Source organism: Hippopotamus amphibius, chromosome 3 (assembly GCF_030028045.1).
Source record: "Hippopotamus amphibius kiboko isolate mHipAmp2 chromosome 3, mHipAmp2.hap2, whole genome shotgun sequence".
NCBI lineage: Eukaryota > Metazoa > Chordata > Mammalia > Artiodactyla > Hippopotamidae > Hippopotamus > Hippopotamus amphibius.
The window spans coordinates 127,968,384-127,991,167 of NC_080188.1; the positions used below are offsets into that span (position 1 = coordinate 127,968,384).

The window sequence follows — 22,784 nt, forward strand, 5'->3', positions numbered from 1 at the left end:
GTCAGCTCCCAGGGTCCGTGGCAATGCTTCCCAAGGAGGAGACGCTCATGGCTTTGCTGGGCTTGGGGGATTCACAGGCTGGTTACTGGCCTCCAAGTCTTCTATGAGCCTGCACCATGCCTATCCTGGTCAATGTGTCGCCCCTGAGTGCCCTCGGTAACTCTGGGCAGGGGCCTGTCCTCTGCACTGTTCCTCTAACAGCCAGCACCTCTTGGGGTCAGGAGTTGACAATTTCCCACTGGCATGGAGTCAGGTCTGGAGGGGAAGTTAGAGACTCCTTGTCCAGACCCCCCACCTTGATGCTCAAGGGGTGAGGCCCAGAGAGGGGAAGGACCAGGCCCAAGGTCACCCACACCTGATAAGGCTTTTACCTCCCAGAAATGGCTCTGTCCCCGTGCCTGGATCACCCCCATATTCGCACTTGAGAGGCTGCAAGAACATCAACCCCGCCCTGGTGGGATCTGAAGCCTCAGCCTGAGGTGCCCCTGACCCATCCTGTTGCCCAGGCCCTGGGTCCAGTGGGGTTTCCTCGGTCCCCATGCCGAGTCCCTGCCCCACCCCACTCACCCCAGAGCCTGAGCCCACGGGGTTCCCTTAGCTGCCCGCCCCTTACCTGCCATGGGGACAGCCCAGATTTCCGGCTCCTGGAGATGGGTGGCTCCGCTGGGGTCCCTGCCTGTCCCTCTGGCGGTCAGCTGCTCCCCATCTCCTGGTCCATTCAGCAGCACGGCTCAGCTCTCGGGCCCTTACTCAGTCCCTGTCTCCTGGCAGGGGTGCCCTTCCCTCCTCGATCGCCCAGGTCTTGGCTCTCCACCCAAGCCAGGCACGTGGTCTGTGCGGGTGGAACCCCGGCTCTGGGGTGTGCACAGCCCCTTCTCCCAGCCACCCTCACACTGGACTGTTCGAGGCCCCTGACTGGGCTGGTCCAGCTCCAGGCGAGATGCTGTGCAGGAGGAGGGCAGGTGGGAAGGCTGTGACGTGGCAAAGCCTCCTCCCCCCTCAGCTTCCTCCCTTCCCCAGCTAGGAGCCCCCAGCCATTCCTGATCAATGGGCCCAGACATAGGGCGGGGTCCCATCTCGAGGATAGGATGGGTGACAGGGGCCCAGGCCTGTCTGACTGGAGGGGCTGGGGCTGACAGGGCCTTGGGGAGGTTGGGGCACCGCGGTAGTGGCAGGAGCATGGAGGGCTGAGCGGCAGAGGCGATGCCCTCTCCCCAGGACTCAGACCCCTGACCCGGGGCTGCTGGTGCGGAATCACCAGGGAGATTGAGTAGAAAAGGCAAGGGGGCAGCAGCCGGAAGTACGAGCAGAAGCAGAGCCCTTGGACTGGGTGGGAGGAAGCCAGGTCCTCCTGACTGCTTGGCCCATGAGCTGTACAACGCTGGCAGGACCCTGACATCCCCGTGCCTCAGTTTCTCCAACTGAACTAAGTGCATAATGGCTTCTGCCTGAGATGGGCTGGCCCAGCCTGGGGGTGGGGGGTGGGGGGCGGTAAGCTGTCCCCATCCTGGGTGACAGTGCCGACACAGTCCCCACAGGGTGGGAGGCTGGCCCAAGTCAGAGGCCTCTGGGGTGCGTCCTGACCAGGCACCTTCCCCAGGCGGCCCCTGCCTGCCTGGGCTGGGCACTCAGCTCACCGGTCAGAAAGGCAGAGGAGGGGGGTCCCCAGGGAGGGTCATCGGGCTAGACCCAGGTGAGCCCCCGCCAGGAGGGAGCATCGCAGGCTAGCCCCCAGGCACACCGGGCCGGGCGTGCTCGACTGGGTCTCCGAAGTCGGCTGGACCACCCCCACCTCCTTCAGAGTCTGGCACGGGGGACGTGGGGTTGGCAGAGGCCCATACCTAATAGGGGGCAGAGAGGGGCTGCTCCTCTCGAGTGTGACACCCCGGCCCCCACCCCCAGAGCCGCAGGTCGGGGGCAGGACTCTCCTCCCTTCAGCTCAGGGAGGCCTGCTGCTTGCCCCCTGTGCCCCAGGTCCCTGCCTGCCAGACTGGGAGGAATCCCGCGGGCAGAGCGTGGGCCGACCCCTGGCACAGACCCACGCCCAGCTGTGGGAGGAAGGCTGCGCCAGCCCTGGGGTCCACTGCTGGGCAAGATGGGGGAGAGCTCTCTGTGCTTGTGATGGAGGGTCCCAGAGGCTCCCAGGGGCCACCCAGAGAGGTGGAGCCATGCCCCCTGTCCCAGGATCCACAGTGAGGCAGGTGGGAAATAGGAGAGGTGACAGACGGGCTTGGGGGACCTGCACCAGTCCTGGTGGCTCCCCTCAGCCTGGACTCCTAGGGGCCTGGGGTTCTCTTGGCTCCTGGTGTGTGTGCGCCCGTGCACATGCCTTTGGTCTGTGTGATGGGAAACCCACACGCACACGTACAGGAGCACACTGACATGCCAACCCATGGGCATACACCAACTCAAGACCTGATGACCCGCCACCACTCGTGTGCACATGTGCACAAACTCCTATGTGCAGAGAAACACTTGCTCTCTCTTACAAACACACACACACACACACACACACACACACACACACACACACGCCTCCCTTTACAGCCTCCTCCCCAGCTGGCCTGCCCTTCCTGCCGGAGGCACCTCCTGGCCCCCCTGCCCCCTCATCCATCTTGCCTGCCAGCCTGTCCCTGGTGCCCACACATCCTTCACACCTTCTCATCTCGCTGCTCAATAGCAGGAGGCAGCGTGGCAGCCGTGGCCGCAGGGAGATGGATGGGCCAGGCAAGGGGTGTAGAGGGACCAGGGAGTGACTCCGGGAGAGAACGGAGCTCTGGGTTCCACCAGCCCCACCGTCAGGCAGAAGCCATGCCCTCAGGCACCCGTCGGGGGTGGGGAGGCTGTGGAGCGGGGAGAGGCATGGAAAGGGTGAGGCTGCATCCAGCCCCATCCCGCCCCGTCCAGCTTGGCCCTGCCATGGACACCCTGCAGACCGTGCTTGGGTCAAGACTGAGGGGACCCCAGCCACAGACCCTGTACCTGCTCCCTCCCTGATGCTGACTTCATGTCCTGGGTGGTGCAGGAGTCTCAACCTCCAGGGTGACACTTCCGCCTGCCCTACCTGCACCTCCTCCTTGCATGCCTGCACCTGGACAGGCTGTCCTGGGTGGGGAGAGCCTTGTGGAGCTGCACCCCTCCCCGGCCTTGACACCCCCTAAGCCCCCATGAGAACTGGGCTCGTTACACACCTGGAAATGCACATCTGGGCTGTGCCACCGGCCACATATGGACCCCCCAGAAGAATGCCCAAGGTACTGAGGCCCCAGAAACGTGTGTGTGTGCACATGTGCGTGTGCGTGCGCACACACGCACACACACACACACACACACCTACCCACCATAGGATCTTCCCTTCCCCCCAGGCACTGATGAAAAAGCGTGGGCACAGAGATAACAGTGACCCCTGGCCCCAGGACACACAGCATGTCCAAGAATACCCTGAGCTGGACCTGCCCCAGATCCTGAGGTCACAGAGAAGGGCTCTCTCTCACACAGGAGAGAGGACATGAATCATGGGCCACCCCTGGAAAGTTTCCATTTTATAGAATGGGAAACTGAGGCAGGGAGGCGGGGGATATGGCAAGAAATATGATCCACAGTGGGTGGCAAAGGGGGGCCCTGGGCTCGAGATCGTGTCTCAGGACGGACTGTTCAGAAGGGAGGGCTGGGGCCGGGCAGGCGTGGCCTGGGTCAGGGACCCAGTGTGGGTGTGGGGGCTGGTGCGGGCTGGGCAGGCACGGAGACGTTAGCTTCTCAGTCTGGATGGAGGCCATGTGCAGCCTTGTTGATAAACACGGGGTCCATGGTGGACTCCCCCTCATAGAGCGTCCTCACTGCTGAACATCTGGAAGACGGGTGCACAAGGCCACGGTGGCTTGCGGTCTCGATCCTGGGAGAAGAGCCAGGGACCAGGGTTGCTGGGGCCAACCTCTGCCCTGGCCCCGGTGGGGGCAACCCCAGCAGGGACTGCCTAAGAGATGCCCCTTACTTATGGCCCTGCCCACTCACTCCACTTCCTCAATGTGACAGGGTGTCTGCTGAGATGCCAACTGGCTCTATGTCTAGAAAGGGAGATACCAGTTGCCTTAAAAAGACACTTGTCATTCTGGAAGTGTACCCTAGTGGTTATGGGCACAGATAGTGAAGCCTGGGTTCAAAGACTTGCTAGCTGTGTGACCTTGAGCAAGTCACTTAACCTCTCTGTTCCTCAGCTTCCCTATCTGTAAAATAGGGATTATACTATCTCCTCCTATCATCCTGAGGTTTAAATTAAATATCTAATACTGCTTAAAACAGTGTCTGACACATAGGAAATATAACATAAAAGTTTATTACATAAATTTTTAAATTGTGGGAGAAATCACTCAAAATGACTGTTATTCCACATCCGCAAGGAAGATGTGCCTCTAGCCCTAAACCCTGAAAGGATGGTGCCCCCTCCACCATAATGTTGTTACAAGTAACACAACACCTCAAAATAAAACATGAAGCTGTAATAAGAGCAAAAAAGTCCAGCCAAGTTCTGATTTTTCCTACCACTGTTATTTGGTCCTTTAAAAAGCACCACATTTTTGAAATGTCTAATTCTTCCTAGTATTTCTCTCTTTTGTGTCCGTGCTTTGCTGTGCCCTCTGCTGGGGGTTCTGCTTGCCTTGGGAGCCAGACCACAGCTGCCCCTGTCAGGGATGTGCAGGGCTGACGAAGGAAGGAGGTAGAGGCCCCTGAGACGGAAACGCATCCTCGCAGAGGTTCAGCATTACCTGGTCACCTCTGGCAGGAGAGGACCCTTCTGGCCCACAAAGACCTCATCATGAAGGAGGGGGCTCTGGCTGGTCACTGGGCTCAGGAGCAGAGCTTGGCAGTGGGTGGGGTAGGCCGGTGCCAACAGAGCAGGTGGCCCTCTCTGAAGCTCCTCCCATCTCTGAAGGCCAGTTGGGGGCCTTGGGGAACAGTTACTAAGAAAGCTAGGAGCTTGCAACCTGGGACTGCAGGACACAAAGGGCACTGGGGGGCATGGACTTTGCTCAACAGCGACCCCACGTGACGGCAAATAGAGCAGCAGCTGTTGGGCTGCCCATTCTTCCCAACCTCCTCGCTAGGTGTAGAAGCAGGGTTACCCAATTCCTGTAACAACGAGGAAGGGGAGGCCTGGAAAGGGAGATGCTGGTACTCCCTGCTAATGTGCATAGGGATGCTCTCGGAATTAATTGGGAGGGTTTAATTAGGAGAAGGTTCTGTATTTGCATCTCCAAGCAGGTGAATTGGGTCGTGCCTGCTCCCCAGTCCCTCCCTCCCTCTGTCTTCAAAGGCGAGGGAGGCGCGTCCAGGAGGTTGAGGAGCGCCCCACCCCCTGCCCTCCGCAGGCTCTGTTAGGACCACTGTGGCCCCGAGTGCCAGCCCTGCTTGTGGGGTTCCCTGGGCGACAGTAGGGGCGGGGCATGGGGGCAGCCTGCTGTCCTGCTCCCGACCCTCAGGTGCTGATGACCCTGTGGGAGGCATCTGTGATCCCTCCCTCTGGGCTTCAGTTTCCCCTGACACCCCAGGCTGTGACCCGACAACACACATCCCGGCAGCTGAAGATGCACGGTGCCGGCCAGGTCCCGGTCCCGGTCCCGGTGCGCGGGAAGTCCACACTGTTCTTGGTTCCATACGCTTCCATCTCAAAGGCAGGAAAGGCCGTGGCTGTGCAGGAGGCTGGGTCCATCAGCTTGGCCCAGGGTGGAGTGGGCGGTGGGGAGCCTGGCTCCTTGGTCCCTGGGCCAGGCCCTCTTCTCTCTGGGCCTCAGTTTCCCAGCAAGTCCCAGAGGGTCTCTTGAACAGTGCGGCGAAGTCCAGAGCTGCAGCCACCAGGGCTCTCATCCTGAGGCCGTGGCCCAGCTCTAGGGCTGAGGACTGAGAGGGGAGGGGTCAGGCTACGCCCCAGAGAGGGGGGCGCTCCAGACCTTAGGCGCCCCCCGACCCCGCCCATCATCTGGCCCCACCCCTCCAGGCCCTGCCCACTTCTGAAGTCACTGCCTACCCACTCTGTTCTTGGACCCTGAGTGGGCGCTGTACCTCTCCTCTCCCGGCCACTGGTGCAGGAAGACCCTTTAGGGCAGCTCAGGGATCTGTAGCTGGAGGGATGGGTTAGGGCCCCAGGCTACCCGGGAGGGGAAACTGAGGCATGTGGGGTGAGGGGGGAGAGCATGGAGGGAGCATCCACTTCCCTCTGCCGTCCTGTGGGGACGGGGGAGAAAGAGGGACCATAGGGCCGAGAGTACCAGCAGGTGGCAGACCTTGGGGACTGAAGCCCAGGAGAGAGCGGCTGGGCAGGGGAGTCACCCTCACCGTCCCCTCTGCCTCCTTCCACATCCTTCCCTGCTGTGTACTCTGGAAGGCCAGGGCCACCTGCAGGTGGGCACAGGTGCATGGCATAAACGTTGTGGGTGCCTTCCAGGGTGCAGCCATGGCGCTGTGAAGGTCTCTGAGCTGGAGCAGGGGCCTTAGGGAAGGGGTGGTTACCTGTCAATGCAGGTCTCAGCTTCCTGGGCCTCCGGGGCTGGCGTGTGCACCTCCTGCACTGATGGGTATTTATTTATAGGCCAGGAGATCCCTGGGCAGGAAGTGTGTGTGCTGAGTTGGTGGAGGGCAGGGACAGGAGTGGGGGGTGTGGGCTGAGGTCCACCAAGAGGTCAGGAGTGCTGGGGTCTCCCCACCTGGCTCTACCTCACACCGTTGCTTGCTGCTGCCGTGGTCCATTGAGTCCAGGTCCTGCAGCCAGCCTCCTGCCCTTGCTCTCAGTCCCTCCTTTGGGAATCGGAACATCCCTGTCTCCCGGGGCCAGGTGGGGCTCCGGCTGGGGAGCTGCACAAGGCCTTGGGAAATTGCTTGCAGGGACTCTTTAAAGCCTGGGATGATGATGGCTCCCCCAGAGAGAGCCCCAGAGGGCTGCCAAGTGCGGGCTGTTCATTGCCCAGGTGTCCAGCCAAGGGCGGGCAGGCCTGGAATCCGCCACTGGCTGAGCTGTGGGTCACCCCCAGACCAGGCCCTGCAAGTTGCCTACTGAGGTGTGTGCCTTCGTGGCCACCCAGATGTGAAATATCCCCCACCCTCCATCCCTTCAGCAACATGCTTCTGTCCCTGCAGCCCCTAGAGGGCTGGGATCACTCCTGGGTCACCCTTACCCTAAAGGGCTTTTGAGCTGTGGCGGTCCTAGGTTTATAGATCCTTAATGCTTTAAACAAAATTTCAAATATTTCATCATTTTTTATCATTTTCAGGGGCAGGTTATACCTCAAATGATTCAGTTTGCTTTGTTTTGGACATGACCGTCAGATCCATTTTATAGATGTGGAAACTGAGGCTCAGACAGGATGCGCAAGGGTACCCAGGGCACTAGAGGCAGAACTGGAGTTGAAACCTGAGGGCATCCAATCTGAGCCCACCCTCCCCCTGCTGCTCTCAAGGGATTGGGGGTTGGGGGTGGGGGATGAAGACCAAGTTTCCTGCACCCAGCCCCAAGTCCTGTCCTTTCCTGGGCTCAGCTGTCAGGGAAGAGCTGAGGGCAGTCCAGTGGTGCCTGAGGAGAGAGGCGCTGTTGGGCAGTGACCATCGGGTCAGCAGAGCCTATTGTGTGCCAGCGCTGGGGCCCCAGGCCTTCTCCACGACTAGACTGAGTCCTCCCAGGAGGTCTCAGCCCTGCTCCAGAGCCAGGAGCAGCAGCTGGGGCTCCCTCCAGGCCGGCCCTCACTGCAGCTGCTCAGATCACACACAGCTCATCGTGAGGGCTGGGCTCACCCTCTGCTTTCCCGCTCTCTTGCCTTCCACTCCTGATGGTGGGGACTGTGGGGCCTGTCAGGGCAGCTGGTCCCTCGGTAGGGTGGCTGGGGTAGTGGGTGAAGTGTGAGGCTGGGTCACCAAGGGGGCGGGGTTCTCCAATAGCTCCCTCCAGGGATCTGGACCCCTGGGAGCCTCGGCATAGGGAGGGCAGAGACCTCCATTAGGGTCACTGAATCTTCATGGGCAATGGCCCTGGAGGCCTGCAGAGGGAGAGTAGCTATCATTCGTCCCGTTTCACAGGGCTGGACCTGGGCTCTAGGAGACTGCGTGACTGGGCCCATTCCCTGGCCGGTGGTGATGGAGCGAGTCAGAGGGTGAGAGTGTCTCCCTGCCTCCGGGTCCCTGCTCCCTGCTTCGCTCAGGGTAGGGGCCTCAAGGCCCAGATTTATGAGCCTGAAGCCGCAGTCTTTGAGAGGCCCGCCCAGGCTGCCGGGATTCTGCTGAAACTCACTCACTTCTGGGCATCTTGGGAAGGAAAGAAGGGCTATTTGGGGGTGGGGGGGACCAGAATGCTTCCTGCCAGGAGGTGTTGGGCCCCCAGCTCTTGGGAGGACAGCATTAGGGGATCCTGGAAAGTTTCATGTCCCTTGGCTGGGGCCCAGCTTCCCTGTCTCAGAAGGTGTTTGCATACATGTATTTTTTTTTTTTAATATATTTTAAAAATTGAAGTATAGGGACTTCCCCGGGTGGCGCAGTGGTTAAGAATCCGCTTGCCAATGCAGGGAACACAGGTTTGAGCCCTGGTCTGGGAAGATACCACATGCTGCAGAGCAACTAAGCCCGTGTACCACAACTACTGAGCTTGCACTCTAGAGCCTGAGGGACACAACTACTGAGCCCACTTGCTGCAACTACTGAAGCCCGCGCACCTAGAGCCCGTGTTCCGCAGCAAGAAGCCACCAAAATGAGAAGCCCACGCACTGCAACAAAGAGTAGACCCTGCTCTCTGCAACTAAAGAAAGCCCGCACGCAGCAACAAGGACTCAACACAGCACCCCCCCGAAAAAAGAAGAAAATAAATAATAAATATTTTAAAAAGAACATTAAAAAGTTATAAAAATAAAATTGAAGTATAGTTGATTTACTATATATATATGTATATATATATAGACACACACACACACATATATATTCTTTTTTTGAATCTCTTCCTTTATAGGTTATTACAAGATATTGAATATAGTTCCCTGTGCTGTACAGTAGGATCTTGTTGTTTTATCTCTTTTATAAATGGTGGTGTATATATGTTAATCCCATACTCCTAATTTATCCCTCCCCCACTTTCCCTTTGGTAACCATAAATTCGTTTTCTATGTCTATGAGTCTGCTTCTGTTTTGTAAATAAGTTCATTTGTACTATTTTTTAGATTCCACATATAAGTGATATTTGTCTTTGACTTACTTCACTTAGTATAATAATCTCTAGGTCCATTCATGTTGCTGCAAATGGCATTATTTCATTCTTTTTATGGCTGAGTAATATTCTATTGTACATATATACCACATCTTCCGTATCCATTCATCTGTCTTTGGACATTTAGGTTGCTTCTATGTCTTGGCTATTGTAAATAGTACCCTATGAACATTGGGGTGCACGTATCTTTTTGAATTAGTTTTCTCCAGGCATATGCCCAGGAGTGGGATTGCCGGATCATATGGTAACTCTGTTTTTAGTTTCTTTAAGGAACCTCCATACTGTTCTTCATAGTGCCTGCACTGATTTATTTTCCCACAAATAGCGTAGGTGGCTTCCCTTTGCTCCACACCCTCAGAAGATGTTTACAGAGTGGAAGGGTGTCTGGTAGCCGGGGCAAGAGCTCCCAGGAACAGCAGCCCCCAGGCCCAACTGAACGTGCAAGCTCATGCACGTGTGCGCTGGTGTCTGCGTGTCTGAGGACCTGTGTATTCACGTCTGTTCTGCGTGTACCAACGTGTGTGCGTGCCACAGCACTGAGAACAGTCTGGACGTGGGCCTGCTGAATCGCACCTCTGAGCCCCAGGAGGTAGAGGGGGCCCCCAGCTCCCAATGGCTCTGACACCCCTCCCCCACTGGCTGTGTGACTTGGGGAGTCAGTGTGCCCTCTGGGCCTTGCCACCTGCCTGTGAAATGGGAGTGAGGCTCCCTCCTGGGTCCGGGCAGCTGTGAGGAGTGAGGGAGCAAAGGGGCAGGTGCCAGCGTGGAGAACAGACACAGGCACAGCAGACCCTGGCCTGACAGAGGGCAGAGGCAGCGTGTGAGTAACCAAAGGTCCAACTCCTTCACTGCAGTTGGGGAAACGGAGGCTCAGAGAGGGGTCAGAACCTGAACCAACCCACAGAATTATAAGTCTTGGCTCAGGAAAGCCACAAGGCCTGGGAGTCACACCCCAGGGCCACTGTCCAGTGGTTTTGGTTTTTTTTTTTTTTGGTGTTGCTGTTGTTGTTGCCTTTTCTTTTCTTTTTTTTTTCTTTTTGGCCACACCGTGGCATGCAGGATCTTAGTTCCCCAACCAGGGATCGAACCCACGCGCCCTGCAGGGGAAGCGTGGAGTCTTAACCACCGGACAACCAGGGAAGTCCCTGTCCAGTGGTTTGGAGCCCCTCCCTGACCCTCCACCACCCTGACCAGACTCTGACCCCCCTTTGGCCCCTGCTCACCCCCTCCTGTCAGCCTTTCACAGCACCCTCATCACAGCTCTTCCTTTATGCCCCTGGGGACCACCCTGCCCACTCCTTCCTGCTGGCCTGGAGTCCTGGGGTGGGGGTAGGAGGTGCACGCGCCCCATATTGTTGTTTTTTTTAAAGAGCCACTCTGGACTGTGGCCTGTTCCCACAGCGCAACCAGCTTCTGTGGCTGAAGCTGAGCCCTGAGCCCTGGGGACCCTGGGGCCACCCCCAAGCCTCGGGACAGCAGCAAACCTGTGACGGTGACAGAGCCCGGGGAGGCTCTGGGAGGTGTGGCCAGGGGCACCTCTGCGGCCAGGGCCTCTGCCCAGTGCTGGCTTAACTTACACAAGAGTCTGGACTCCAATGTGTCCCAGAATGGGGCCCCCGGGCCCCAGACACATATAATCCCCTTTAATACTCCCACCAACTGTAAGAGGCAGGTGGGAACCCCAATCTACAAGATAAGGAAACAGAGGCTCAGAGAAGTTAAGGGACTTGCCCACAGGCACCTAGTAACAACATGGCCGTGGAGTGATGCAAACTGAAGCTTTCCAGGTGATGGAGATGCTGCAGGGACGGGTAGGGTGCTGTGTGAGCCAGATGGGGGGCACGAGACCACAAATCCCACTGCCACGGAGCTCTGCCCTGCTTTACTGTATAAACTCAGCTCAGCTCTATCCTGACTCTAAACCTGTCTTCCCGTGTGTCAGATGAAGAGACCAGATTTGGTTTTTTTCTTCTTTTTTTTTTCTTTAAGAACATTTATTGAGATACAATTGACATACAATAAACTGCATATATTTAAAGTGTACAATTTGATATTTTTTTCTTATTAGTAATGTATATATGGCAATCCCAATCTCCTAATTCATTCCCCCACCCCCACCCCCCACTTTCTCCACTTGGTGTCCATATGTTTTGTCTCTACATCTGTGTCTCTATTTCTGCTTTGCAAACCGGTTAATTTGTACCATTTTTCTGTATTCCTCATATATGTGTTAATATACGATATTTGTTTTTCTTTCTGACTCACTTCACTCTGTATGACAGTCTCTACGTCCATCCATGTCTCTACAAATGTCCCAATTTCGTTCCTTTTTACAGCTGAGTAATAGTCCATTGTATATGTGTACCCTATCTTCTTTATCCATTCATCTGTTGATGGACATTTAGGTTGCTTCCATGTCCTGGCTATTGTAAATAGTGCTGCAATGAACACTGGTGTGCACGTGAAGAGACCAGATTTAGATCCTGCCCACCCTGACCTCCTTCTAGGAGATTAGAGCAGGAATGACAGATGAGGCCAGTGTGTGCACAACCCCATCCTGTGCCCATAGCAGACATCGGTAATCAACCATTGCACTCCTCCCTATAGATTCCGCATACATCCTCAGAGTCTTTGTAAATAACACACTTCAGGTAGACACCACTGATTGGCCAGATCTGGGTTCAAGATCAGATCACTTCGGGTCAGGTGTGACTGGAGCTGTTAGAAATCACTCTGTATTTGGGGAGCCAGTTTATAGATCTGACATGAGAGAATTCTTTGTAGTCACCAGAACTGCTCAAACTTGGGGGTGAGTTCTCTGCCACCAGATACGTTCAAGCGAAGGGTCAACAAATCTGTCAGGAGGCTGCAGAGGAGACTTTGGCCCTGAAAGGGGCTGGTCCAGTGGCCCAGAGGTCCTGCCCAGCTGGGGGTCTGTTCAGACAAAGAATTTTTGTCTTCCTGCACAGGACACCCGCCTTTTGGGGGCCACTGAGTACCCGAGCAGCAGCAGGACATAGGGGCCGTGGGGACGGGGCATGGGGGTGGGCAGGGCACTCACAGAAGGGTGCAGCTCTGGCTGCCCAAGGCCCAGCTGAGCAGCTGCTCTTTGTAGGCAGAATAGGGCGGGTAGCGGATGTCCTTGAGTTTCTCCAAGCCCGAGTAGGAGAGCAGGCAGGCGCGGTGATGGCTGAAGGTGTCAAAGGAGAACTTGCCGTGGTATCTTCCCATCCCACTGTTGCCTGCATGGGCACGGAAGCAAGGGCCTGAGGCCGTGTAGCCCACCCTCCGCAGGAGCCCACCGCCCAGAAGGGAGCTTGGGGAAAGGCAGGCCATTCTAAGAACCATTTTGCAAATAGGGAAACTGAGGCCTTGAGAGGCCCCGGGGCCTGGCTCAACAGTGAGTGAAGGCAAAACTGGACCTTCCTGGTCTGGGGTGCCAACTGGGGCTTCCCTGGGAGTGGGGGCTGGAGAGTGAAGGCAGGCAGGGCTCACCGACTCCCCCTAGTGGCAGGGACGGCAGAGTCATGAAGGTAAAGCCGTCGTTTCCGCTGAAGGTGCCGCTGCTGGTCTGGGCCAGCATCTGGTTCACTACCTGGAGGGAGGAGGGAGGCCGGGGTGGGGGGTGGAGGGTCGCCTCGTCATTCCACGGGGAGCAGAGGAGCCTCCCCTCTCTCCATCCTCTACTGAGTGAGTGTTGCCCCTCTGAGCTCACAGAGGGGAGCTGGTGGCCGTGAGAAGTGGCAGTGAGGGTCATGTGCAGCAGCCGTGCACAGGCTCCAAGGCGGCCAGCCTGGCTCTGCCTACTGGGGCCCACCTTTGCTCTGCCCCGTCCGCCTTCAGGGACTCTGCTGGCCCGTACAGAACTTTTGCACGATTTAGGAAAAGAGGGCCTGGGCAGGCCAGATAGAAAGGGCACCTCCTCATCTGGGCGGAGGCTGCCCAGGCCAGGGCAGACAGCTGGCCAGCCACATGTTGGCAGGTTCTTGGGGCTGCCCCCCATCTGTGCCAGGCACCTGTGCTCAGAGAGCCATCCTCCAGTGGCCTGGGTGATAGCCATGCTGGGGGCACCTGCTGCCCCAACCCTCGTAAGTGGACTGGGAAAGGGGAGGTGACCAGTCTCGCTCTTCTGGGCGCCTCTGTTCCCCTGCCTCTGTGCAGCCCCACCTGGCTGCTGTTGGAGAAGGCGTACAGGGCCAGGGGCTTCTCCCGGCGGGTGATGAAGGCGATGGCCTCGTCCAGGCTCCTCACGTTCACGATCGGCAGGATGGGCCCGAAGATCTCCTCCTGCATCACTGGCTCCGTCTCCTGCACGTCCACCAGCACCGTGGGGGCTGCCCGGGCACAGGGGACGGCTCAGCCCCAGGGCTGGGGCCTCGGGCAGGCAGGGACCACGGCTCAGGGATGTTCGAGGGAAGATAATCTCCCTGCAGCCCCTGGGGAAGTGACCGTGAGGGGCTCCCCAGCCTGACCGGGGCCTGTGGGGCCCAGAGAACCACTCAGCCTTGGTCGTGCAGTCAGAGGGTGACCGGATCGCAGACCCCGTTGGGCAGCAGCAGTGGCGCCCTCTGAGCCGTTCGGCCCAGGAGACCGGGGCCGCTTTGTTCACAGCATAGGGGACGCTCAGGACGGGCTGTTGGAGCTCAGAACCGGGAATCGTGGGCTCACAGCACCTGGCGTCGTGCCCCACAGAGCAGCGGATGGTGGGGCTGAAGTTTGGAACCTGAGCCCTAGATCTCTGGGGTCTGAGCTTGGAGAAGCTGGGCCAGAGGGTGGCGTCATGGGGTCACAGGCTCCGACACGCAACGTGGACACGAGTGTCACAGAATCGTGGCACCAGAGCCATGCACCAGGCTAGGCTCTAGCCGTGGGGTCGGGGGAGCCTCTGAGCCTGAGGTTTCAGGCCAGGCCCAGGCTTGGGGTCCAGCTGTGGCCCCCAGTGTGGAAGGACCTTAGCTGGGGCGGGGTGGGGCGGGGCACAGAGGCAGGGAGGGCAGGACTCACCGATGTAGCGATCGCTTTCATCACTCTGGCCCCCGATGGCCACGCGGCCACAGCTCAGCAGGCCCCGGAGCCGCTGGAAATTCTTCTCGTTGATGATGCGGCCCAGGTCTGGGGAGCTCTGGGGGTCTTCGCCATAGAAACGGGTGATGGCGCTCTGCAGGGCAGGCAGCAGCCGCGCCTGCATTTCGGGGCTGCACAGGACGTAGTCGGGGGCCACGCAGGTCTGGCCGGTGTTGAAATAGCGGAAGAAGGCCACGCGGTTGGCCACGGTCTGGGGGTCGCAGTTGTCGTCCACATAGCAGGGGTTCTTGCCCCCCAGCTCCAGTGTGACGGGCGTCAGGTGCTTGGCGGCAGCTGCCATGACGATCTTGCCGACTCGGGGGCTCCCTGGGGACATGAGAGTTGACCCCAAGCCTTAACTGCCCTTGGCCAGATGGTTCAGGCACCACCTTCCTGGCCCACCCTAGCTCATCCACTGGGATCTGCCCTCGGCCCTGTTGCCCCAGGATCCCGCCGCCCAGGTTAATTGCCATCTGGGATGCTCCCCACAGCCGGCCACCGCCTCCTCCCTCCACCGCCTTCTCCATCCTGTTCCCCTATGTCCCTCTCCCCTCAGGACACCAGCCGGGGCCACCCTCACCCGTGAAGAGGATGTAGTTGAACTTGTGCTCCAGCAGCTGCCCTGTCTCCTCGGGCCCGCCCAGCACCACGGCGAAGCAGCTCTGCAAGGGGGGCAAGGACGGCTCAGGGGACACTGAGGACCTCCCACTGGCAGGGGCGGGGGTGTGGGATGCAGGCACTGAGGGGGCAGGCCCACCCTTACCTTGTCCAGATATTGGGGCAACACCTCCGCCAGGACCTTCTCAGTGCTCTTGCTGATCTCCGAGGGCTTCAACACCACGCAGTTCCCTGCGGGGCGGGGCGGGGCGGGGCCGGGGGAGAGAGCGGGCCAAGTTGTAGCCACTCCCCCTCTCCATTCCGTCCTCACACCTGCAGAGCAGGTGCCGGCCTCACTCCACCTTCGGGGGGGGGGGGTGCTTGGAGAGGTGCCGTGCCGGCCCCCAGGCCACACAGCCCGGGGATGGTGGGCCAGGTGGGAACCGGGCCGTCTTAGCCACCTGGTGCCAGCTCCCCCTCCTCCCTGGCTCTGTGGGTGGCTGTGAGGCCACGAGGCTGGGGGACTGGGCAGGGGGCGGGAGGGGGGTTCCATCTCACCTGCAGCAAGGGCGCCCACCAGAGGCGTCAGGGTCAGGTTCAGGGGGTAGTTCCAGGGGGCAATGATGAGCACCAGGCCGAAGGGCTCCTTGCGGATGAAGGCCGAGTCCAGCTGCGTGACCTGGGGTGCGGGACGGACAGTGAGGCCCCATTGAGGATCACCCCAAAGCCCAACCCCCAGAGTCCTCGAGCTGCCTGCGCAGGGGAGTCCCCACAAGGAGACACACATCCCAAGAAAGTCAGTGACTCACCCTGGGCCTGGGCCGAGCCTCCCTGGGGCTGCTCCCACCCGGCCCGCAGGCTCACCAGGTTCCTGGCCGCTGGCTCGTCCTTCATCCAGGTGTGCAGGTTCCTCAGAGCCAGGTCGACTTCGTTCTGGCAGAGGAGGAGCTCGGACACGAACCCGTCAAAGGCCGACTGTGGTGGAGGTGGGATTCGGGGCTCAGGCCTGGGCAGGGTCCGGGGGGGCATCTAGTGCTTGAGATCCCCAAGGGTCCCCAGGGTGGATATGGAGACGATCTCCAGGGGCAGCACAGCCGGTCCCCTGGGAACTGCAGTGAGGCGCGTGGGTGCTGGGGTCCCATCCCAGCTCTGCCACTTCCTGGCTGTGGGAAACTGGGCAAGTGACTTAACTCCCACGTGCCTCACTTTCCCCATCGGTGACACGGGCCAGCAGGGAAACCTGCCTCACAGGTTTGCAGAGTTGATGTAGAGCCCCTGCCGTGCATGGCAGGCCAGGGAAGAGTCTGCTAAATAAACAGGACTGCACCTGGGACGCAGCCAGCTCCCGCTCTCCCCACCCACACCCACCTTGTGCAGGTCCTGGGCCAGTGCCTCCTGTAGAAGCTCCTTGTTCTCTTGCAGGAAGCGGCTCAGGCCCTCCAGCTGGGCGGCCCGGAACTCAGCCGGCCGCGTGCGCCCCGAGCTGAAGGCCTCCCGCAGCCGCTGCAGTGTGTCCAAGAAGGGGTCCCTACCGGGTGGGGACAGCGTGGGCCGGGGTGGCCCCGCCTCCACGGCCCCCTCCACCACCCCTGCCTGCACCCGCGGGGACCCATGGACTCCCCCACAGGGACCCGGAGGGTTCCTTGCCTCAGCTTTTGTGGTGGCAGATAGGGAAACTGAGGCCAGGTGTGCCACAGATTCGCAGAGCACAGGGACGTCTCTGTGTGCTCTGGGGAGGTGGTCCTGGAACAGGGTCTTGGAGCACGGGGCAGAGGGGGGCGCTGGGGCGGGAGGTGGTGTCCATGGGAAGGCCTGCAATGCAGCTGACCGCCTGTGGCCTGGAGCCCACCCCGGCTTTGGCCTGACGCCGTAGTGGGACTGAACGTGGCGGGGGATGGGACATGGGGGTGGAGAGGAGCCCAGCAGGGCCTCTGGGGGAACCGCCTGGACCTTGAACAAGAAAGGGCTCTGAGCTCCCCAACTAGGGCCACAAAACTGCACCGTTGCCTGTGCCTCCACGTCTCTCTGTCTGTCTGTGTGTCTCTGTCTGTGTGTCTCTTTCGTTGTGTGTGGACGTCAGCCGTCCATCCTCAGCGTCCAGCAGCATCTCACAGGCCTGAGCCCAGGGCCTCTGCCTCAGAGCGTTGGCCGTGGAGTAAGATGGGTCTCAACACCCCCACTGGGCCCCCTGCAGGCCAGAGGCCCCATTGGCACCTCCCCCTCCTCCTCTCTGGGCCTCAGTCTTCTCATCTGGGAAGTGGGGACAGCACTCCTCTGTGGGCACACACAGCACAGGCCTGGCCACTGCAGTTACTATTCTTAGGAACAATAAAACAGGAAAAGCACCAGTGCCTGGCTCAGGGGGCCACCCCAGCTGAGGAATATGGGGAGACAGGAACAGAGTCTGGGCATGTTCCTGGGCAATACCTGCAGATACGCCCTCCCTTCCCCTGCCAGTGAGGCCGCCATTCCAGCACTGTCCATCCCCTCCCCTCTACCCAGCGGCCTGGGGAGGACATGGCCCATAATAGGTGTTCAGTAAAGACTTGTCCCCCATGTCTTGGGCTGGAAGGGGACCCAAGATGTGCCCGCCCACAGAGGGGCCTGGGGGTGGTCCCACCTAGACCCCTGCCCCAGATTGCAGAGTGAAATCAGTCCTAGGCCCAGGCTCCGAGCCAAGAAGGGCCGGGGGTCATTTCTTCCCAAGCGCATCCTGGAGCAGCCAGGCCTGCCTGAGGCTGCTTTGGGCCCAACTCTGGCCACCGGCACTGCCCACCCTCAGTCCAGGTGGCGTGGCTCCCCTTCAGGCCTTTCAGTTCCAGGGCGGCCCCAAAGCTCTGCCTGCAGTGCCAACACCACCTGCCTCACCCAGCTTTCCCTGCCTGAGGTTCCTGGTTGGATCAGCCCTGCTCTAACCTCGCCCATGGCTCCCTGGAGCCTCTCTAGGGCTGAGTGCCTCGGCCCCGAATCCAGGCCCAGAGTCTGGGGTGAACTGTGGCACTCAGGTGTCCTGAGGTCTGTCTAGGCACCCTGGCCCCAGCTCCATCACATTTTTCCCAGGTGAGGCAAGCAGGGCAGGGGTTCCCTGCCTTTCTCCCCTGTCACTGTCTGTGTCCTCCCTGTGTACACCTGGAGTGCCTGGGGCAGCCTCAGACTTAGCTTGTCCAGGCCCAGCTCCACCATTGCCCAATCAAATGTGGAGGCAGACGGTCGGGTGGGGTTGAGGTCAGATGCATCCCCAGGGGCCTGGAGCTGGACAGCTGGGCTCCTGTGCCCCGTCCCAGGTGCTTGTTGAGGTGGGGCTGCCTAGGGACCCCGGGATGCTGACCAGGCAGGCCCTGCCTGGACCCAGGCCACAGAGGTGACCACGGCAGACCTAGCCAGACCGCGCGGAGCTCAACAGACTAGACATGGAACAATAGTGACACCAAGGGACTTCCCTGGTGGTACAGTGGTTAAGAATCCACTTGCCAATGCAAGAGACACGGGTTTGATCCCTGGTCCAGGAAGATCCTGCAAGCCATGGAACAACAAAGCCTGCGAGCCATAACTACTAAGCCCACGTGCTGCAACTACTGAAGCCCGCTCACCAGAGCCCATGCACCGCAAAAGAGTAGCCCCTGCTTGCCGCAACTAGAAAAAGCCCCTGTGCAGCAACGAAGACCAAACAGAGCCAAAAATAAATACATAAATAAATAAATCTTAAAAAAAAAATGACACCGAAAGGAAGATAATTATAAACATGAATTGGTGCTAAACATGAATTGGTGCTGCAGGCCCTGGGAGAGGCCAGCTGGAGACCCCATGAGCGGCCTTCTCTGTGTGGGAAAGGGGCAGAGGGTAGGCTTCTGGACAGAGGGGCTGGCATGTGCAAAGGCCCTGTGGGGGCAGAATTAGAGAAACAAGATGCAGCTGGGCAGGTCAGAGGCCTCACAGGGCCTTCACATAGGAAGCTGGATCTATTCTGTGGGCAGAACACAGGCTGGAGGGGAAGCAGAACTAGCCCCTGGGGCCCAGCGCTCAGGTGCATGGCCTCATTTAAGTCTCAAAGGTCTTTTTATTACCTTGTAAGGATGAGGAACTCGAGGCCCTGACAGGCGATCTGATCTGCCCTCCTCACAGCAGCTGCATGGTGGCTTCAGTCCCAGCTCCTGAGGCCCCACAGCCCCTCCCCTACCAGCACCGGTGTGTGCCCTGTGCTTTTTATTGACTTTTCAGCATTTTTCTGTAGCTTCCAGATTTTCTACAGTGAGAATCCAATACTTCCAGAATCAGAAATGCGCAGCGAGTGCTGCTTCTACAACCTCCCAAGAAGTGCCCCTCTTCCCCCGTCCCAGCTGCCTGGCGCATCAGCTGCCTGGCACATCCTGAACACAGCCCGGTCACACCTGCCTGGCCCCTGTCTGTCCACATGCCGCCTCCTCCCCAAGCCTGGGGAGCCTCTTGAGGGAGGACAGGGTCTTCCTCGACCCCTGGGGCCAGGCCAGCACAGGCGGGGGATGGACGACTCCTCCGAGGGTGCTCCCAGGTGTCACAGGGGTTGGGGGTGGGGGTGGGGGAGTGGGGAGTGAGGCTGAGACAGCATGACTGACCAGAGACCACGTGCACAGCTGGGGCAGGGCAGCACCCACCTCCCTGTGCTGAGCCAGGCCTCAGGCCCATGGGCCCCTTGCTCTGTGGCCCCACATCCCATCCCTCTCCCCCGACCCCGTGCTGCCCGCCCTCACCGGGACCCCACGTACCCTTGTGTGGGCTCCGATCCTGGATCCGTTACCAAACCTTTGCCCTCTTTGCCTGACATTCTGCCTCCAGATGTGTGTGCTGACTCTGCTCCTGGCCCGTCTCACACCCACCTCTGCAGACTGCCAATCCTCCCAGGAGCCTCCTCAGCCTCCCAGCAGATGGCCCGTGCCCACGCCTGGCGGTGGACTGGCACCTGGCATGACCTAGCCGAAGCTCCACTTGGTCTGGCTTCCTCCTGACTTATATATACATCGACATCTCCACCTCTGGCAGCCGCCTCGCCCAACCTGGAGCAGCTGGCCCCCAGAACAGGTCTGGCAACTCCAGGCTGCTCTGTGATTGCTGGGAGGCACTGGCAGAAAGTTGCCTAAGAAGAAAGATAAGGTTACAGGGTGAAAATATCAGTGGAACCCTAGCAGTCTCCTCCAGGATGCCCTCAGTGGGCAGGGCAATTCAGCTCACCCAGATCCCTGCACCAGGTCCTCATGTCTATGCACCTATTCCCATCCACAGGGCTCCCTCATTTGCACTCTCCTAATGTGCCCAACTGGCATCTTTGGGGCAGAGGGAGAGGCCCTGGGAGCTGCAGAGAGAACCTGGACAGGCTGGGGCACCTATGGCTGCAGGGCGGTACACCTCATTCCTTTTTTGCCCCTTTTTTTCGATTTACTGTGTGACCCTAGGCAAGTTGCTTAACCTCCCAGAGCCTCCTGAGGTAACAATTGCACCTAATCATCATGGTTCTTGAGAAGGTCATGTGAGAAGATGAAAGAAGAGACAAGACATTCCACAGCTCCTGGCACAAAATCCGTGCTCTTAAACGTTGGCTTCTAATGTTTCCACGAGTCTTTCTCGAGCACTTGCTAGGTTCTGGGAAGCAGAAGAGTGCACTCAGGCCCCACCGCTGGCCCTCACATGTGATCTGACCATGTGCTCCCACCACTGCTAAGTCTGTCCCAAGAGACTGTTGCCAAAATCTTGGCTCCCTGTGCCCCAATGCAGAATCAAAACATGGAGACAGAGTTGTGGAGGAGAAAGAAAGAGTGGCTTTATTTCTTTGCCAGGCAAAGGGGGAACACAAGAGGCTAAGCGCCTCAAGAACTATGCCTCCCTCCCTGGGGAACAGGGAGAGATTATACAGTCAGAGGTAGTGGTCAGAGGTATGTGATACGGATCAAGGTAGTAACAGCCTTGCATTCTTCTTTCTTCTGCAAAGTTTCAAAATGCTGAGGTTGCTGCCAGGATTAGGGTGTGTGCAGTGTCTCAGGTGATCAGGTCTCCTTTTCTGGTCCCTTTCATCTTGCCTCAGGTGGTTTCTGGGGCTTCTCCTCCCTTGGTTAGCAACCCTTTGATCCGCCCTTTGAAACTCAGGGAAGATAATGGAGGCTGCAGTCTTGCCTTCAAGAAGTGGGGTACAAAAAGGCCTCTATGCCCAGGAGCCCCACAGGGTCCTGCTCGGCATCAAGACCAAGAACATTCACGGCCCAAGGGCTGTGGAGAGCAGCTCCAGGCGGAGCATGAGGGCCCTGGGCAGGCGGGGTGTGTGAGGTCGTCCTCGGCTGTGATTGGAACCAGGCCAGTGGGAGCCACACAAGACACCAGAAGAGAACCCAGGGGTGGCAAGACCAATCTAAAAGCCAGGGGGTGGGGGGTGGCAGCTGAGGAGGCCCACCTCCCTGGAACCATCAGAACTGTCAACTATAAATTGGCATTCGCCATGGGCACTTGCCATCCACCTCTACAAGGATTAAATCACACGTGCTGCTGCAGCTGCTGACCTTCCACATCCTCTGAAGGGAATTCAGGGTGGAGACAAGGAATGAGGCACTCTGTGCTTTGGAAAATGGATGGATGGAACAGGTCTTTAGGTAGTTAGATGTTTTCAGGAGTTGATTTTATGAGCCCAACCCTTGCATCTCCTCATATCTAGAAAAGCACTAAATCCCTACATGGTGACGTCTGCTCCACATGACCAGCAGAAACCCCCTACAAAAATATGTGTTTGATTGATGTACTCCTCCTTCACCAAGATTACATATATGCTAATCATCCCCCCTGCCTCTTTGGAGCAGTTTCTCAGAGCTATCTGGGGTGCTGTCTCCCAGGCTGCAGTCCTCATTTTGCCCCAGATAAACTCAACTCACAGCTCTCACATTGTGCATTTTTTTAGTCAACAGAACCATAGGATCATGCACTTCAAATGGGTGAATTGTATGTCAATAAAGCTGTTAAAACTAAACAAACTAGGGATTTCCCTGGTGGTCCAGTGGTTAGGACTCTGTGCTTTCACTGCCAAGGGCATGGGTTCAATCTGTTACCAAGTCCAAGCTTGCTCTGCTCACCACAAGACAGGCCAATGAATCAGAGATGAGGTGCTGAGGCAAGGAATACTTTATTCAGAACACTGGCAGGCCGAGAAGATGACAGACTAGTGTCTCCAAAAAACCATCTTATCAGGGTCTGAATGCCGGTTTCTTCTACAGAATCAGAGAGGGAGAGGCGGTGAGGAAGTAAAGTAAAAAGGCAGAATAGAGAGGGAGAGGCATGGGGAAGTAAAGTGAAAGGGCCATCAGTCTTGCAAAACATCTGGAATGACCAGCTTTGGAGAGGGGAGGTGTTAATTTCTTCTTTTTTGCACCCGTTCACACAGGTGGGCAGGGCAGATTACCTGAGAGCTGAACAGAGGCACTTTAGTTTAACATTCAGGCAGAGGGGCAGTGTTCCCTGAGGCAGGCCATCACGTATGATTATAATAACAAAAGCAGTGAAAAGCAGAGGTTAAAGTCAAAGAAACAGATCCAACATGGGGTCCAACTTAGCTCTTCCCTGTTACAAATCTCTGGTCAGGGAACTAAGATCCTGCCAGCCACACCAAGCGTCCAAGAAACAAACAAAAAAACTAAACAAACTAAACTGAACTGAACTGAACTGACAAGCAGCCTGAATAGCCCACAAGCAAATAAAACTATGTTCACCCTCTGTAGCAATTGTGAAATGCAAAATAAAATAACTGTAAGATGCTTTGCAAACTCATTGCATCAGTTTCCTGTGGCTGCCCTAACAAATGACCACAACCCTGGTGGCTGGGGACAGCAGAGTTACTGTTTCCCAGTCCTGGAGGTCAGAAGTCTGAAATCCAGGTGCT

The 22,784-nt window shown here is 58.1% G+C and overlaps 1 protein-coding gene across 4 annotated transcripts; it reads right to left on the reverse strand.

Moving 5' to 3' along the window:
* Nucleotides 1-11,232: 11,232 nt before the first annotated feature.
* Nucleotides 11,233-19,905, reverse strand: ALDH3B2 (aldehyde dehydrogenase 3 family member B2). Of its 4 annotated transcripts, XM_057728194.1 has the most exons (12): nucleotides 19,639-19,904; nucleotides 18,961-19,139; nucleotides 16,265-16,424; nucleotides 15,761-15,871; nucleotides 15,455-15,575; nucleotides 15,063-15,148; nucleotides 14,880-14,961; nucleotides 14,240-14,626; nucleotides 13,403-13,569; nucleotides 12,731-12,830; nucleotides 12,297-12,477; nucleotides 11,233-12,169 (listed from the first exon to the last, which is right to left on the reverse strand). In XM_057728194.1, the coding sequence occupies exons 4-12, from the start codon at nucleotides 15,788-15,790 to the stop codon at nucleotides 12,094-12,096; spliced, it is 1,230 nt and encodes a 409-aa protein (XP_057584177.1). In that variant the 5' UTR covers nucleotides 15,791-15,871; nucleotides 16,265-16,424; nucleotides 18,961-19,139; nucleotides 19,639-19,904; the 3' UTR covers nucleotides 11,233-12,093. The 4 variants fall into 4 exon arrangements, with proteins under 4 accessions (XP_057584177.1, XP_057584178.1, XP_057584176.1 ...); XM_057728195.1 differs by lacking the exon at nucleotides 18,961-19,139 and having other exon boundaries at nucleotides 16,265-16,399; XM_057728193.1 differs by lacking the exon at nucleotides 18,961-19,139 and having other exon boundaries at nucleotides 19,639-19,902.
* Between the last annotated feature and the right edge of the window lie 2,879 nt (nucleotides 19,906-22,784).